A 17,282-nucleotide genomic window follows, 5' to 3' on the forward strand; every position below is an offset into this window, starting at 1 on the left:
ATATAATTAGGAAAAATATATTTTTATATAGCCTGCTTGGGTTGGGTTGGGCTGAGCTCAAGTTAGGCTCAAGCTACCCCAAGCCCAACCCAAATTTAGATTAAGCTTGAATTTTTTGGTCCAGGTCCAGCCCACAGCCCAAAAACTTGGGCCCAACAATGCAAAAATTCAGATTGGGTCGGGTTAGGGCCCACCCAAGTTGTACCCCTAGATGACAGGCATAAAGACAAAAGATCACATATGAGCAAAAAGAGGTGATATTATGAATGCTCACTTACTAAAACACTCATAGTTTAACAGATTAACAAAACCTACCTACAATTCACATTTTACTAAAATACCCCTTATAATTTACAAATTACAACCAATTTACTTCATCAATCTTCCATATTACCATCTAATTAAATTGAGTTGAAAATGCTTAGAAGCATGGGTCATGGTTATTTGTTCCGAAAGTACTCCTTCCACTTTATGTCAAACTTTTAGAAAGAAAACCCTTCCCTACAACAAAACTTAGAGGACAATGGCGTCCAAGCTCTACATCTACAACATATCGTCCTCCAAACAGAAAGCAAAACTGACCGAATAGAGTTGTCCGATCACTTTATTGAGAGGCAAGAATGACATTTTGAGTCAAAGGAAATTTATATAAATCAATTGGAACAAAATAATGTCTGGAATTCAAAAGATTGTGCCGCCATTAAAGAATTAAGAGAATCAGAGAAAAATAAAAAAAAAAAGATAATCAATGCTTGTACCGTTGATTACTTGAGAATGAATGGTTGTGCCATTGAATAAATCAACGGCACAACCAACCTGAGATTAGATAATCAAAGAAAAACCAACCTGAGATTCTGCACTTTGATCATTAGAAATTAGAAACTAAAACATACCCAAGTCCTAAATGATTGGGTGTGAATTGCCCTAATCCTATTGTAGCTGACCAGCATTAACTACAATAGTCACCGGTGTTACATCGCTTCTTGAACGGTGACAGACTGACTGTTCTCAAAACCTCAAGCTGAACCTCTTTTTCCTCTGTTTCCTCTGAACTCTAAAACCCTAAGGCTGTGTCTGATTTGAAGGAAAAGGTAGAGAAAGGCAGGCAAAGGTAGGAAAACATAACAAGGCAAAAATTGCCTAGATAAAAATGCTGGGATATAGTTGGAATTTTCAAAAATTTTAAACCTAAAACATATAAATATAAAAAATAACTCAAAATATGAACCATCACCTAATAACGTGATCGGATCGGCTGCCCACAGAGCACACCGCACAGCTGATCCCCTCCGTGCACTGGGAACATCTCCCATGCTTGTAATGGGGAGATATTCCCAATGGACAGAGGGGATGGGCGGTGGGGCGCCTGTGTAGCGTGCTCTGGGTAGCCGATCCCATCTCCCTAATAACTGGGTCATCCGGTTTGACAGTAACCACCCACCAGTCTGTAAACAGCAAAGAAAAAAGAGAAAAACAAAATAAAAATATAAACCGTAAAGAGAAAAGAAAAATGACAAACAAACACAATCAATAAGTCTGACTTGAGATAAAACATGAAACTGTACAACCGGAGTACAAGCTAAACCAGATAAGATATTGTATTAAAAAACATACAATCTGACAAAAGGCAGTTTCGGATAAAATGCCAATGCTAGCCCAGTTTACAATGAAGATTTCTGGCACTATCAAAAGCTGTAAAGTGTAAAGTATTACATTGGCATTGACCCAAATCTTTGTGTGTACCCTTGAGCCAAATCTGAAACATTATTGTCACATGTTCTACAGCTTACAATTCCGTGCTATAGTCCTTTTAGCCCATAGATCTGCCTAGGCAATCACTTGGGTATTAGTTGAGTGCATGGCAACAAGAGCAGCTATCATGAATCTCATATATTGCTTCCCTGAAGTCATTGCCCCATACACAACAGAACCAATATCATAAGGATACAAGATGGTCAAGAGGCACTGACACAGTTCTCCCAAGTACCATATCTCGAGCTGAAGCTTCCCCCACCGCTCTGCTGGGCATATTCAGAAACTACTGCACGAGCACAAATATCCCAAGTCTTTGCCATTTCCCAAAGTGACATTGGTTGTGAAAGGCTGCGAAGGGATGCGCTAAATCTTGACTTTGCTTTTACTGAAAGATCTTCATACTCTTTGCTGCATCGTGCAGAAACCAAGATTTCACATTAGAAAGAAAGAAGGCATTCCCTGGAAGATTACTTTTAGGAGAGGAACACTAAATGAAGGAGAAAGAATCCCAAAATATGAGAAGACAATAGACAAAGTTCCAATCAACAAAAGAACTTTGCATCCACTTCAATGGACACTGAGATCGCAGTGCAGGAAACCTCTTTGACCAGTGAACGGAATTCAAAGAACAAAACCAGCAGAACATAAGATACTGAGTTGAATGCAGTCTCTCAGAGGGACACCATACTTGAGTTGGATGCAATTTTAGAGAACCATAAATAAAACAATGCATGGATTCTTCATTGTCTTACCTCAGTTCAACTGGCAACCTGTCCAATAGTATAGGGGAACACTTCGGATAATTTGTTGGAACAAGCAACCGTATTGGTAGAATCGGTGACTGCACTAACGGTAAATGCATAATGAATACGAGCAAAACGAAGTAAAAATATGCTAAGATAAAAGGTTAGGAATCAGAAATCCAACCATCTGTGCTGAAGCATACTGAGACTTCAAGTTTGGACTGAGAGCCACAGCACTGAAGGAGCATTTAACAATGGTACCCTCACCACCTTCAACCACAGCTGCCCCTGTAGTCGGATCAATATCCTCGTCACTAATATCCACAACAGTATCTATTAACCGCTGGTTTGTCTCCCTGATTTCTTCCAAGAGAGCATGGTTGGCCTGCAACAAAGCAGCATAGGAGACCCATTACTTCCATATAGCATAAAAAAGATAAACAGGAAACTTTATAGCTGGATGAACAAAATAACTATTCTGATAATAGGATCCTATTTGGTCACAAACTCGCCTGGTTACCAGTGCTAGACATGTTCTACCAGAATCCTCAACTATACTGAATAGTAGCTAACCTTATAATTGAAACATTTTATGAGTAATTAACTCCTATAAAAATACAAGTTGCCGAACAGGCATCATACTCCAAATCTTAACATATCTAGACAGATTTCTACTTTCTAAGGAATTGGGAGGATCATTTCATGGAAGCTAATACAAAGGCGCTCTCCTTTATTCAATCTTGATGAAACTCTAGTAGTCTCAATGTTCACTATATCTCATTAGCCATTAATTTGAAAATATGAAGTATGTAGATGCATTGCTAATCAAGAAGAAAATGAAGACATTCAGGTGTGTTGGAGGCCTATTGCCTGGGCAATAGCATGCAATATAAATATAAACATCTTAGTGAAGAGATAAAACATGGTTGATGTAGAATAGAATATATGGATAAGTAGGAAAAAGAAAAAGTAGGCGAGAGAAGAGAAACAGAGACAAAGATCATGAGTTGAGATATGGGCTCACATTCATCCTTAATATTTATACTGTTGGACAGTTTTGTATGCCCTTAGCTTCAATCAGAATGATGTACTTTATGAATTTATTGTAAATGAATAAAAGTGCATATTTGATTCATGTTCCTTTGGTATGTTTCTGTGAAATACCCTTAAACAGGACACCTAATGAGACTCGTGTTAGTTTAGAATGTTCACAGCCAGTGGGTCGGTCTGGGGAGACTTATCCTGATAAGGCTGACACTGTTGTGCCACCAAGTCGGTTGGGGTGGCCTGTCTCAGCTGCAAGGGTGAGACCCTAGGCACATACAATGTAGGATTAATTGAATCTTTGAACTAGACCAGATTTCCAGTGTTGCCCTGAACCTTGGATATTAATGGGCAAAACTGGAAATTTACACCACCCCTAGACTCGATTATGATACTGCACTAGGTGTCAGATTGGGCTGTCTTTGATGTACCAATCAGTGAGATCCTTAGCGGGGGTCAAAACCTGGGTATGTTGGGACAGTCTAAAAATTCATCTGAGTGGGTGATCATAGTGATAGAATCGGCCCCTTTGTCAGACAAAGGTAATGATCAGGGATGCACTCTCACTGATGGAAACCAAGACTGCCGGCATCCGATTTCAATCGTTGAGATTTGTTTTGCAAAATATATTTTATATGAGATATAAGAGTATATATATTATGGTTTGTAAAATGTTTGTAAGAAGGTTTTAATTCCGGGGATCCATATAAGTAGAGAGTGCAACACTGTTCCTAACAGTCGAGGGAGAGGTCCTCTCTTGTCGGGTAGTGTTTGATCATTATGGGCTGAGAGGTTAAGTGTAAGACCATTGAGGATAATACCTAATGGGCTAATCTTGCATCTGCCCACAATCCTTGGGTGTTACAAGGTGGCTTGGCCCAGGGACCACTTAGGGTAAGTGTTGGGCCCACAGAGCCCATTTGATGGGTTTCAAAGGGTGCACTGTCCATAGCAGTGTATTCGGCCAGGCCTTGTGACAAAGGCTGGGCTGAACCCATGTGGCTGATGTGTAGATCAATGCTTGGTTCCCACGCCATATAAGGAAGCCCAACTAGGCAGCAGTTAGGAAGGTTAAATGAGCACATGAGCTTAATGGGCCTAAAGCCCATTTCGAACTGGACTTATTTAATAAGTTAATATGGGCGAATTCTGAGATGGATTAGCAGATAGGATAGGGACTTAACCCTATCCACTCAGAGAGTCCAGATCTAAATGTGATTTGGATCTGGAAACCTCCTAATAAGATTATGAGAAGGTTGATCCAATCTGTAGATAAGATAAGGGTTTATCTTTATCACCTGAAGAGATGTTTTGATCCAAATATTTGGATCAACAACTCCTAATTGGATTAGGAGCTGATCCTTTGGGGCTACAAATAAGGAGGGGGTGGCAGCCTTTATAGAAGATATACTCACATCCTCTTCAGAGCTGAAAACACAGAAGAAAGATTTCTGCAATCCCTGCAAAGATCTTTCTTGCCGCCAGAAAGATTTCTGCAATCCCTGCAAAGATCTTTCTCAACAATAGTCTCTAAGCAAGCAAGTTTTGTCTTTCAATTTTTTCCTTCTGTCACTCTTGAATCTGCTACTTGGGCCTGTACTTACTGGTCCATCTTTCAACTTCGAGAAGACCTTGGCATTCCCTAAGGATTTCAACAAGCACTATCTCAACAACCCATCTTTTCATATTTCCTGCTTCTTCCTACCAAGATCTTTTCCCAATTTCCCCACTAGAACTTCTGAGAAAAAAAAACCTCTTTCTTCTTAGAATTCTTACCAACTTGATCACTTGTAATAATCCTCTTCAGCAATTACTGACCTCAAAACTAAAGTCAAAGAAACATCCAAAAGAGAGACCTCATCTAGCTCTAGTGAACTTTGTTCCTAAAATCTTTAACTTTTGCCATTGTCTCTCCCTCAATCATAGACAGGGGGAGAGCAAACCCTACCTCTCCGAAGCAAACAACCTGAAGGTGCTCTTGCTCCGCCCCTTCCTATGTTACTAGAATCTCCTAGATTTTTTTTTCTTGGCCACAGTTAACATCCACAACATTCGAATCAACAGAAAAAGGCAAACTTTCCATTGCTTTGTCTTCTTGATAAGGACCATCTTTCAAAGAAAAGCTTTCTTGTCTAGGAATGACTTAACTATTTTCCTAGTTGAATTTTGTTACCACCCATTCCCAAATATCATCAGATCTCTTTCTCTTCGACTGAACAGCTATACTAATCTTCTTCTTCTTATGAATGCATTTGAAATTCCTCTTAGGGATCAACAGTCTGTCATTCCTAGTTGAATTGCTAAAGCTCAGTCGTGTTGCCAAACTGCCTGTCCTGAAACGAGAATTTCCCTTTTTCTTCCCACTGATCCCCCCCTGAAGATAAGAAAATAGACCAGCCAAAGGGTCTACCGAAGCAAAAGGGCTCTGCTCACATGCTTTCTAAAAGAAAGAAAACACCCAACTTCTAAAACCTTCAACCCATAGTTTACTAGTCCAGGTCTTGGCCAACCAACTTTACATCTTGAGACTAAAGCTTGCGTTGCGTTGCATGACCACTTGACTTGTTACATAAGCCCTTTGAAAAAGTAGCATTTACCTGGTGGTTCAGATAGAACCATGTCATTACACGACCCCTTGTTCACCTTAGCCTAGGATGGGTCCCACAATGGAAATGGATCCAAAGTGGCCCCCTTTTGGACAATATCAACAAAAGATGGACAACTTACACCCAAAGGGCTAAATTCAAAATTATTTGAGAAAAGTTTCCTTCCCAAGCCAACCTCAATTTTACCCCCTTTGACCAATTGCTTAGCTTCTTTTAAAGTCTTCTCAGTCAAAGCACTTACTCTCACCACTCTTCTTTAACCAAGTAACCCCTCAAGTGCGAACTCATCATCTTCTCAACTCTCTCCACAATGTCATAACCCATTAGAGAGGACTTCCAGCGAACGAGGAACTTTGTCGAGCTCGTTCACAGCTCACAGATTGATCCCAAGTCCCCTACTCAAACCAGATATTTGGTGGGCCGAGCTCGAGCTCCATAGTTTTTTGGTAGGCCGAGCTCAAATAGCCAAATATTTGGCTCAAATCCACCCCTACCCTCTACCATAGTTGTTAAGGTGATGACTAGGGTCACCTCATTTAAGCACCTAGCTTTTTTTGTACACAACACTACAAAACATTTTTATATTCTTTATTTTTTGTGATTGTAATAATAAAATTTACATTATCAAACTAAATTCTTCATTTCGTGGATTTATATACTAGTTTCTTTTTATAACTTTCTTATTTGCTAAGGTTCAATTAACACAAATTTTCTTTCTAACTTTTTTTCTTTCTTCTTTTTCTTCTCATGAATATGTTGATTTTCTATGTTTTAATATAAAGTTTATACTTTTCAATGAAAATTATAGATAACTATTAATGAAAGATGGTTCTGGTTGCTGTGTAACTTAGAGAATTACCCTAGGATTCATGGTTTTTATTTAAAAAAAATCCACCGCCTTGGCAACCAAGCACCCTCCTTGTTGCTTAGCCTCACCTTGGCGCCTTGAAAACTATACCCTCTACAACCAATTTTCTTTACTATTTCAAATGTTTTACCATCTTGGGGTAAATCTATAATTTGTGCATTCAAGTCCCTAAACCTTTTTTTACCCTAACCAAACTCTCCTTTGTCCTAAATCTCACCTAAACCCATCCTAACCCTCCTAAACTCACCTATAGGTCGTTCATGCCCTACCTATGAGTTGTGTAGGTGATAATTCTCTATATAAAAAATTGGAATAATTTAGTGTGTTTCCTTAATTGGTATACCTAGAAAACATCAAAAGTGATCTAAAATAAAAGAATCAAGCACTAAAAGTAGAAATAAAACAACACCATATATCCTCTTTCAGATCTAACTCACCCTACACAACATGAGTTTCATCCATTTCCAACTCCCTCTCTTGAAAATATTCTTCTGAAACCTCTTCACCTCTTCCTTCTACTTCTTAAATAGGTTTTGTTCTAGAATTTCTGATCCCCAAACCCTGGCTTGTATTTTCTTTGTCCACCAGCCCTTCATTGAAACCATCTTTCACCATCTCTTCTTTGACAGCTTGACAAGTGGAATGTCTATAAGCACCATGCATGAAGTGGAATACCAAAACCGTTGATCCAAACCAAGCTTTTACAACCCACTTTGCTTATTGATCCAACCAATGGATTCCACTCTCCTGTGTTTAACTTTCTAACTTCTCAGTTGCCATTCAGCATAGACCCAATTCAAAACTTCCTCCACTTCCAACTCAAAATTGACAATACGAGCTACTAAACAAGCTTCTAACCACCTTACTTGATAAAGAATATTTCCATCTGGACCCATGACAATTCATGTTAAAAAATTAAGTTACTCAAATACTCAATCAAGAGTAACTTCTGGAAATCATACTTAATGTCTCATTCACCAAAAGACATGCCCTTAATATGATATTTTCATGTTGGTAGTTGGTATACTTGGTAGAGATGAAAATGTGTTTTATTGAAGGCTGAAGTTACTAAAATAAAAAAAATAAAAAAAAGGAACAAAAGTAGGGGGTGGGGGGAGAGGGAGGAAAATCAGGATACCACATAAAGGTCAAATCAGGTGATTGAGAAACACTGAAGACAAAACTTGCCTCCATTATTTAGAGAAAATAAGCAACAGAAATCAGGACAGCATATGAAGAGTGGAAACAGGAGCATATCCATGCCATATCCTTGCTATATCTAGATAACGTAGGTCATATTCATCATATGGAGATCTCAAAGTACCAATAGTGTTTGTATTTTTTCTAAATCTCCTATTCCCCCTGCCCCCCCCCCCCCCCCCAAATAAAAAAAAAGAGAAGAAAAAACAAAACTAGAAAGCTTCTTATTTGATACATGATGTCAATTCCTATAAAAATCTTCCCCTCTTTGCTGAGTCCATGAAATGTTGAAATTCTTAGGCACTGGAGATGAATGCCAAATTTAATAATGTTTGATAAAGTTGCATATAATCAGTAGGCAATGATATTAACCATTTAGATTTTTTTTATAGTTATTAACCATTTAGCATTGTAAACTAGTTTCTATTTATATATGCTTCTACATTCAATTTCTTTCCTATTATATCAAATTATTGAATTATTACTGAAAATATATTTATAAAAATTAAAAGGGTAAATTACAGATTGCCAGCCTGTACTTTGGGGGTGGTGATACTTTGCCACCCTGAACGTTTAGATTCCAACACTTTACACCTGCCATTAGCATTCCATTAGTTAACTAGAAAAATTAAAAAAAAAAAAGATTTTCATTTGACTGTCATCTGTGTGTTTAGATTCCAACACTTTACATCTGCCATTAGCATTTCATTAGTTAACTAGAAAAAACCCCAAGCTGCCCTTCTATCATTTTCTGAGACCATTTTGCAAAAAAAAAAAATGATAAAATAGAACAAAAAAAAGATAATAAAAGAAAATAGGAATTTGCAGAAAATACAATAAATGCGGCAAAAGTGAATAAAAAGAGGAAAATAAAACGAAATACAGAAAAACAGATAATACAACAAAGTAATAGAGGAAAATACAGCAAAAACATGATAATAACAAAAAACACTAAATTTGAAAAAAAAAAAACTAAAAAAGGATTCTTCGTTACAAGGCTGTAAGTCAAGGGTATTCCAGAAATTTTCCAGCAAATTGGCTTTGGAGACTTGTTCAAAATCTGGAAGTCTGAGGACCCATTCTGAGATTTAGATTGCTCACTGTAGCTACCAAGTATTTTATACTTTTTTACCTGTTCTTGAAAACTCTTCTGTTCCTCTCCTTCCAAATGGACCAACATACTGCAAATGGAACAGAACTCCACATAATCCTGGCTTTCTTACTGCCTCTGAGCTTTGGCCACAAGGAGAAGATCTCTACTGTAGCCACTGGTCAGAAGACACTCATCCCAAATAGGAAGGAAAAGAATTTCCATATGAAGCTTGCTATGCTGCATGAGAAGAACAAATGAAGTACTGTTTCTTCCTACTGATTGCATAAATCACACTAGCTGGCCAGATGTAATCCCCTAGGTTTCAGGTGATCATAGGTGAGGATGCTGTCATGTGCCACCAGCCATGCAAAGGCTTCTACCCTTGGGGGGACTGGGTTACCCCATACATTCTTTCCACCAGAGCCCATCTTCAGTAAATCTAGAAATTCTGGTCCCTTCTAATTTTCCAGAAGCATAATACACTCTTCCACTTCTTGGTCTAAGAAAGTTCTTCTGAATTTCGGATTCCAGATCAATTGCTCCCCTCTCCACTCATAGCATTGGGCTATTGAGACTTGTTGTTCTGTTAAGTATAATCTTGAGCACACCTCACTTTAACTTCCCTATCTCAAGCCACTCATCTTCCCAAAACCTCACTCTAGACCCTTCCCCCACTTTGAACTTAACCAAATTTCTGAACTCATGATTCCTTTCCAAACACTCACCCCATAGGATCTTCTTACTTCCCTTGATTCCCACCCGAATCTTATCACACCATATTTCCCAACCACCACCCTCCTCTATAAGGCTTCCCTCTCTCTCCCTGCCCAAACCTCCACAGCCATTTCCCTAGAAGTGCTTTGTTTATTAATTTTACCCTTCTCAGCCCCAATCCTCCCCTCACCTTTTCCCATTTGACCAAGTGATATTTTTGACTCCCCCTACCCCTTCCCATAGAAAGTCTCTTTGAATTTTCTCAGTCTTCATAGCCACTTCATTATGAACTCTTAGCAAGGAAAGACAATAGGTTGGTAGACCAGCCAAGACACTCTTTATAAGCGTGATTCTCCCACCCAAAGATAGATACTTAGCCTTCTAATAGTGGCCTCCAAATGCTAATTGCTGCTCTCTTTGACCCCACCGGAAGCCCTAATACATAAAAGGAAGCTCCCCTACTTTGCATTCCAGCACCCCTGCAAACTGTTCATCTCCCCCCTACTTATATCTCCAACTCCTATCAGTAGACTCTTCTCTAAATTCACTTTCAGTCCAGCCATCGAACTTTAACATACTTACTTTCGTTATTTTGAAAATCTTCTTCTCTCAGCCATCGAGCTTTGAATGGGCATTTTAGTAATTTTACCCTTACCAAGCCCATTAAAGAGGCAGGGGTAAAGTTCACAACTTGCCTCCTTTTTTTTACCCTTTTCCTTTGCTTTTTGGTGGGAGTGCCCTCATTACTAAGACAGGAACAGGAAGACACATTAATAAAGGATAATGAAAAAGTAAGTATCATCAGCCATGTGAATAAGTGTGATGAGAAAAAGAAAAGGAAGAAGCATTTCAAGTAGAAACTGGAATAAGGTACATGACTGCCTACTGCATCTTTTATTTATTATATAAGAATAGCAGTACAATTACTATATCACCCCTACTATGGCACAACAATGTGTACAATATTAAAAGATAAAAAACTCCCTAGTTGCATAACCAACGAGAAAAAAAATAAAATATCAACTAGAGGAACGATAAGTCATATTGCATATTAACAATATAATACAAGAAAGGAAGTCATCCCATTATATAATATACTGAATTTTCTATCATGATGACTGCAACAATGAAGAGACCATTTTAACCAATGGTCCTAAAGAAGACATCACAGCAATAAACATACCTCAACTCTGGGTCTCTTGATCCTGGAAGTTGCGGTTGACTCCAAATCAGATGTTTCAAGCCCATTCAGCTGCTTGAAACTGTCATTTACACTGCCAGCTGATGATACAGCATTCAAGGGCATAGCAATTGTGTAACGCCTCATTTTCTTTGTTGCAGAACTTCCATCTTGTGAGATGAAGTTCCTTGCTTGCAAACGGCACTTGGTCATAGCCACCAAATCCTCACCAACTGCTGCTCTAGATCCATTACCAGGTGCTGATCCTGCTATCCTATCAATCATACAGACAACTGAACCAATGTCACTGACAGAAGCACACAGTGCTTTAGTTGACATTGATTTTACCTGAAAATGAACACAGGATTATGATTTGTAATACACAATCAATTCAGTTACCAAAAAGCTTCAAGATAGTGATTCTTGATGTGTCATTAATATATGATTGTATAGAGACCAGTTTGGAGATTAATTAAACTAACCACTTTAATTAAGCGCTCCAAAGGCTGCTCAGTCACAACGGATTTCCCAGAAATCATTGTGGATGCAGTACCCTGATTTCCATCTGGACCAGTAAATTCAGCAAGCAAGGGAGAGGCTGATATCCCTGGTGTGCCAATTGCAAGAGACTGAGCTGGAGCTATTGCAACAGATGTTTGTGGATGTCCAATATTTCCTGCAGTTGAGAGTGAAGAAACAGCAGACGTCTGTTTTTCGGAGTCACCTGGTATTGGAGATGGGGCCAAGGGAGGGGAAGGAGAAGGAACAACAAAAGGTGAGTTTGCAGATTGCAATGGTGTTCCAGCTTTTGTAAGAGATGAGAGCAGACTTTGTTGGTCTATCTGTGGAGATGAATGCTGAGAAATTTGGGGGGATGCAGCTTGGAGGAGTTGAGGAGAAGAAATAGGAAATGAGGCACCTGCTTTTAGTTGTTGGTGGTATGCTGGGCGTTGACTTGCTGAATGATGCTGCTGAAAAATTCCTGGTTTAACACCCATGCCCTGTCTAACCTTCAAATCATTAACCTCATTCATATGAAGTTGTGGCATTTGGTGTACTGGCAACTGCGAACTTTGTTGTGGCTTTTGTTGGTGTACCTGCTGCTGTGGCTGCTGCTGCTGCTGGAACTGCTGCTGCTGCTGTTGCTGCTGTTGTAGTATCTGTTGCTTCTGTTGCTGAAGCAGCTGCTGATGTACTGGTCGTTGTTGAAATTGTTGCTTTAGTTGTTGAGACTGTATCAGCTGTTGTTCCTGTTGTTGCTTCAGATGCTGGTGTTGGAGCATATTAGTATTTGGCTGAAGAGAACCAATACTGGGCTGTAACGTATTAACACTACTTTGTGACAAAGTGGTAATGTTTGTCTGCTGGGTTGTGCTCATGGTACTTTGCTGTAAGGATCCCACAGCACCTTGCTGCAATGAATTGGGTGCATTTCCTTGTCCCGGCTCCAAATTAGAACTAGACTGTAAGGAAGTCATTACATTTGGTTGTGCATTTGTAACTGCCAAATGATTCGATACCGGGGGAATGGAACTATGTTGCATAGTAGGCACAGAAGTTGGCTGCATTGATGTTACAGAACTTTGTAAGTTAATTGGTTGCACTTGGGGGTGCATTTGGTTGTCATGCTGCTGCTGCTTTAGATGAGGAATTTGAGGTTGTGGCTGCTGCTGCTGTTGCTGTTGCTGTGGCTGAATGGAGTGCAAAAGGGCACCAGGTGGCTGAAGTTGCTGCTGCCCCTGCAGCTGTGAAGGAACAGGCTTCTTGGGCCTGTTAGTATTAAGGACACCAACAATTTGCTTTTCAAGCAATGGCAGCTTGTCCTTGTAAAGTAAGCAAGTAGTTTTGGCCACCGACAAGAATTGTATAATGCGCTCCAACATGGTCCTGAACATTCTGAGTCTGTCAACATGATCTGACTTTTGGGGCTGTGGAAGAGAATCATTCTGCAAACAGAGAGAGACAATAAACACAGCATAAAAAGTAACAATAAACATGGAACACAAACAATTTTCCAATCAACAACATTTAGTTTGAATTAATGTTATAGGCCATATGATGAAATATTATGATGCTTTATATAAGAAAATAAATAGGTAAAGTACCTGTTGGCATTTGAGAGCAATCTTCTGATACATCTCATTAATTTCTGGTAGGTACATTTCCTTCATAGACTTTATCTGCAAGGTAGTCCAGTAAAACTTTAAATGGTAAAAGTCTTCAAATTTCCATGAAAATAAATATGTAGCATGCCACAATATATAAGAAAGTTAATGTTTTCATCAAATATTGCCATAATATATAGTTTTGCCTTCAAAATTTTCTGAGAAAATATCGATGAATACATAAAGGAAATGACTAGTATATAACATTCATGTCATATAACAAATCAACTAAACAACAAAGGTTTATCCTGGCTATTTGTGGTCCATTCCATCTAAGCCCTGTCTATTTACAAATCTCTCACTTACCCGGGTAAGTACACTTACCCGGGTAAGTACACTTACCCGGGTAAGTACACTTACCCAGGTAAATGTTTCCTAGGTAACACTTACTTGGGTAACTTTACTTGCCCATGTTCTTTTGATTCCCAGGTAATATGATGACCTTTTTTACCCATAAAAAGCTAATGTTAAAAATGGCAAACTTGTCTCATCATGTTTTATAAACTTTTCCCCCAGGTGGGAAAGTTACCCACCGGGGAGATGGTTAAGTTTTACTCAGGTAAATGAAGCTCTATTTATTGTGGGGCCTAGTACTTACTGCAAAACGAACACTATAAAGTTGGTCAATGGGAAAGAGATACCCATTGACCAACTTCCCCCTGGAAACATGGAAATAACAATTCAAACTAACAAATTTGGCAAAAGTTCATGCTGATTGCCAAAATATGCCAGGACCAATCATGCAATACAAGCTTCAAACTATTGGAATTATATATTGATCAATGACTACATCATTTCATATCATTAAAGAAACAGAAAGAAGTGTACAATATACGAATTACAAGAGAAAAGACAAGTAAGTCAATGAGAGATAAAACCTCTTATCTCTCCCCCAGCTACTCCCCTTACAAGAGTGCCCAAGAGATTCTCCCCCCACCCCTTGTTTTGCTAAAACATCAGATAATGAGTTAGCACAACATCTAATCCCATTGAATGAGATTTCCATATCTCTTGTCAACAACCTAACTTTCTTCTTTTCATTTAATCCAATTGAATCCTCTCCTTGTAACTAGCTTACTACCAGTTTGGAATCTCCCTCAACAATCAGCTTCTTGATGTTCAAATCCCTCGCTCTTTGAACACCTTACTCCAAAGCCAACACTTTTGCATCTATCGTGGTGGTGGGCGTATTGGGGGTTGAGATTCAAGGGGGGCTCGTGGTAGAGGACGTGGTAATGGTGTGAGGAAGTGTATGCACTGTGTAATGAAGGGATATACTATCAATTTCTGTTATGATCTACATGGGCCACCCTTGGGCCAATCATGTGATGACTAGTGGTGGTGGTGGTACAAGAGATGAAATTCAGCAAGTTGGTCACACACCTTCTACATCTATAGATATTTCCAGGAAAGAGATGATGAGTGTTCCACGTAATGAGTATGAGTGGTTCCTTTAGGCTATATCTCAACAAAATATAGCTACCCTTGCTCATTCAAGTATGGCTTGTCTGGCATCCAAACCCTCCCATTAGATTATCGACTCTAGAGTTTTCGATCATATGATTGAAACTCTAAGTGTGTTTTCTTCTCTTTCCCAATCCTCTTACATCATACACAGTTACTCCTGCTAATGGCTCCACATCTTCTATCTATGGTATTGATAATGTGGACACAGATTCAGTATCCTTGTCTTCAATTTTGTATGTTCCCAAATTCCCTTTTAACCATATGTCTATTAGTAAATTGACCAATTTTCTTAATTGCTCCATCACCTTTCATCCTTCTTCATGTGTCAAGACAGGGATGAAGATTGGTGGAAGGCATGAAGCTAGTGGACTGTATTATCTTGATGATGGTGGTTCGTCGACGGCTCTTCAGTCGTCCCTTTCTCCTCTCCAATGGCACTGCAGGCTTGACCATCCATCGTGTTCCCTTTAGCCCTATGGTTGATAGTCGTATGTCAAGTCCTTTTTCTTTGGTCCATTCAGACATTTGGGGTCCTAATAAAGTAGTGACATACAATGTGTTACAAGGAATGAATTGTTTTCTATTTTCCAAAAGTTTCATGCTAAAATTCACACACAATTTAAGATACACATTAAGATTCTTCATTCTGTTAATTGTCACAAATATTTTTTTACACTGTTTTAGCATTATTTGGAACATGGCATTATCCATCAAACCTCATGTACTTACATCCCTCAACAAAATGGGGTGGTTGAGAAAAGAACCACCATCTATTAGAGATTTCTCAATCCCTTGTGCACCAAATGAATGTACCCAAACGTTTTTGGAGTGATGTGCTTACATCTTACTTATTAATTAGATGCGCATGTCTATCTTTAAGGTCATTCTCCCTTCTCCGTTTTGTTCCCTACCATGTCTCCTTTCCCTCTCACTTCCAAGGTTTTTGGATGCATGTGTTTTGTTCATAATCTTGGGTCTGGTATGGACAAATTAGATGCATGATATACTAAGTGTGCCTTTCTTGGCTATTTTAGGATCTCACTACTCTCTCTCCTGGTAAGCATGTTATAGGTTGTAAGTGGGTATACACTGTTAAATATTTACCAGATAGTAGTGTAGAGCAATTGAAGGCTCGGTTGGTTGCAAAAGGTTACTCACAGTTATATGGCATTGACTACACAGACACCTTCACTCCTATTGCTATGATTAGTTCAGTCCATGTTTTGATATCCCTAGCTGCTATGTATGATTGGCCTTTGTTTTAGCTCAACATCAAGAATGCCTTTTCACATAATGACCTTCTTGATGTCTATATGGAGCAACCACTAGGGTTTGTTGCTCAAGGGGATGATGGTAAGGTGTGCAAACTCAAGAAGGCCATTTATGGTCTTAAACAGTCTCCTTGCACATGGTTTGGTAGATTCAGTGAAGTGGTAAAAAAATTTGGCATGAGACAGTGTCAAGTTGATTATTCAGTATTTAGCCATGATTCAGGTGTTCGGAAGATTTTGTTGGTGGTATATGTAGATGACATTGTTATTACCAGCAGTGATAGGTTGGGGATTGATAGACTGAAGACCTTTCTACATGATCACTTCCAAACAAAGGATCTTGATTCTTGGTAAGTTAAAGTAATTTTTGGGGATAAAGGTAACAAGGTCTAAGAATGCTATTAGACTGTGCCAGAGGAAGTTTGTTCTTGATTTGTTAGAGGAGACAGGTTTGTTGGGTGCTAAACTAGCTGAAACACCCATGGAACCAAATGTCAAATTGAGTAGTGATACAGGTGAGGAGTTTGAAGATCCTAGAAGGTATAGGAGGATGAAGGATAAGTTGAATTACCTAACCATTACTCGGGCCAAATATTTCATTTGCAATTAGTGTGGTAAGTCGTTTTATGCAAAATCCTCAAGTTCCATATTGGGATGCAGCTCTAAGGATCGTACAGCATCTGAAGGAAGTTTCAAGTTGTGGCTTGTTATATAAGAGTGCAGGAAGTCTTGACATAGAGGGCTGCATAGATGCTAGTTAAGCCAGTTCCATATCTGACAAGATGTCTACTATAGAGTATAGTACCTTTCTTGGGGGCAATTTGGTGACATGGAAGAGCAAAGAAGAAAAATGGTGGTGGAAAGTAGTGTTGAAGCTGAATATAGAGTCATGACAGACACACTACATGTGAACTAGTATGATTGGGGAATCTCCTATAGGTGATGGGGTACTCAACTAATACTCCTATGAAGTTGTATTGTGACAACCAAACTGCAATCCACATTTCTTCTAATCCAATTTTCCAAGAGAGAATAAATCATATAGAAGTTGATTGTCACTTTGTGAGAGAAAAGGTGCATGGTGGAGTGATAAGTATTGTATATGTAAGCTCAATAAGTCAATGGGCAGACTTGTTCACCAAAGGGTTGAGTCGGGGAAGAGTGGATTACATATGT

At 39.0% G+C, this 17,282-nt stretch overlaps 1 protein-coding gene across 4 annotated transcripts in view; it reads right to left on the reverse strand.

Annotated features, from left to right (window-relative positions):
* Positions 1 to 1,511: 1,511 nt before the first annotated feature.
* Positions 1,512 to 17,282, reverse strand: part of NRB4 (mediator of RNA polymerase II transcription subunit 15a-like protein) — a 41,544-nt gene continuing 25,773 nt past the window's right edge. For 3 of the 4 annotated variants that reach the window (XM_010246851.3, XM_010246849.3, XM_010246850.3), the window contains 6 exons: positions 13,309 to 13,383; positions 11,686 to 13,149; positions 11,207 to 11,551; positions 2,683 to 2,883; positions 2,508 to 2,596; positions 1,512 to 2,163 (listed from right to left, as the gene is read on the reverse strand). In XM_010246851.3, coding sequence (XP_010245153.1) covers positions 1,956 to 2,163; positions 2,508 to 2,596; positions 2,683 to 2,883; positions 11,207 to 11,551; positions 11,686 to 13,149; positions 13,309 to 13,383 — 2,382 coding nt within the window. In that variant the 3' untranslated portion in view covers positions 1,512 to 1,955. The remainder of the gene's footprint in view (positions 2,164 to 2,507; positions 2,597 to 2,682; positions 2,884 to 11,206; positions 11,552 to 11,685; positions 13,150 to 13,308; positions 13,384 to 17,282) is intronic. The other variant, XM_088898062.1, reaches the window with a different exon arrangement.

The sequence above is a fragment of the Nelumbo nucifera genome, chromosome 2 (assembly GCF_055504915.1).
Source record: "Nelumbo nucifera cultivar China Antique chromosome 2, China Antique-T2T, whole genome shotgun sequence".
Lineage (NCBI taxonomy): Eukaryota > Viridiplantae > Streptophyta > Magnoliopsida > Proteales > Nelumbonaceae > Nelumbo > Nelumbo nucifera.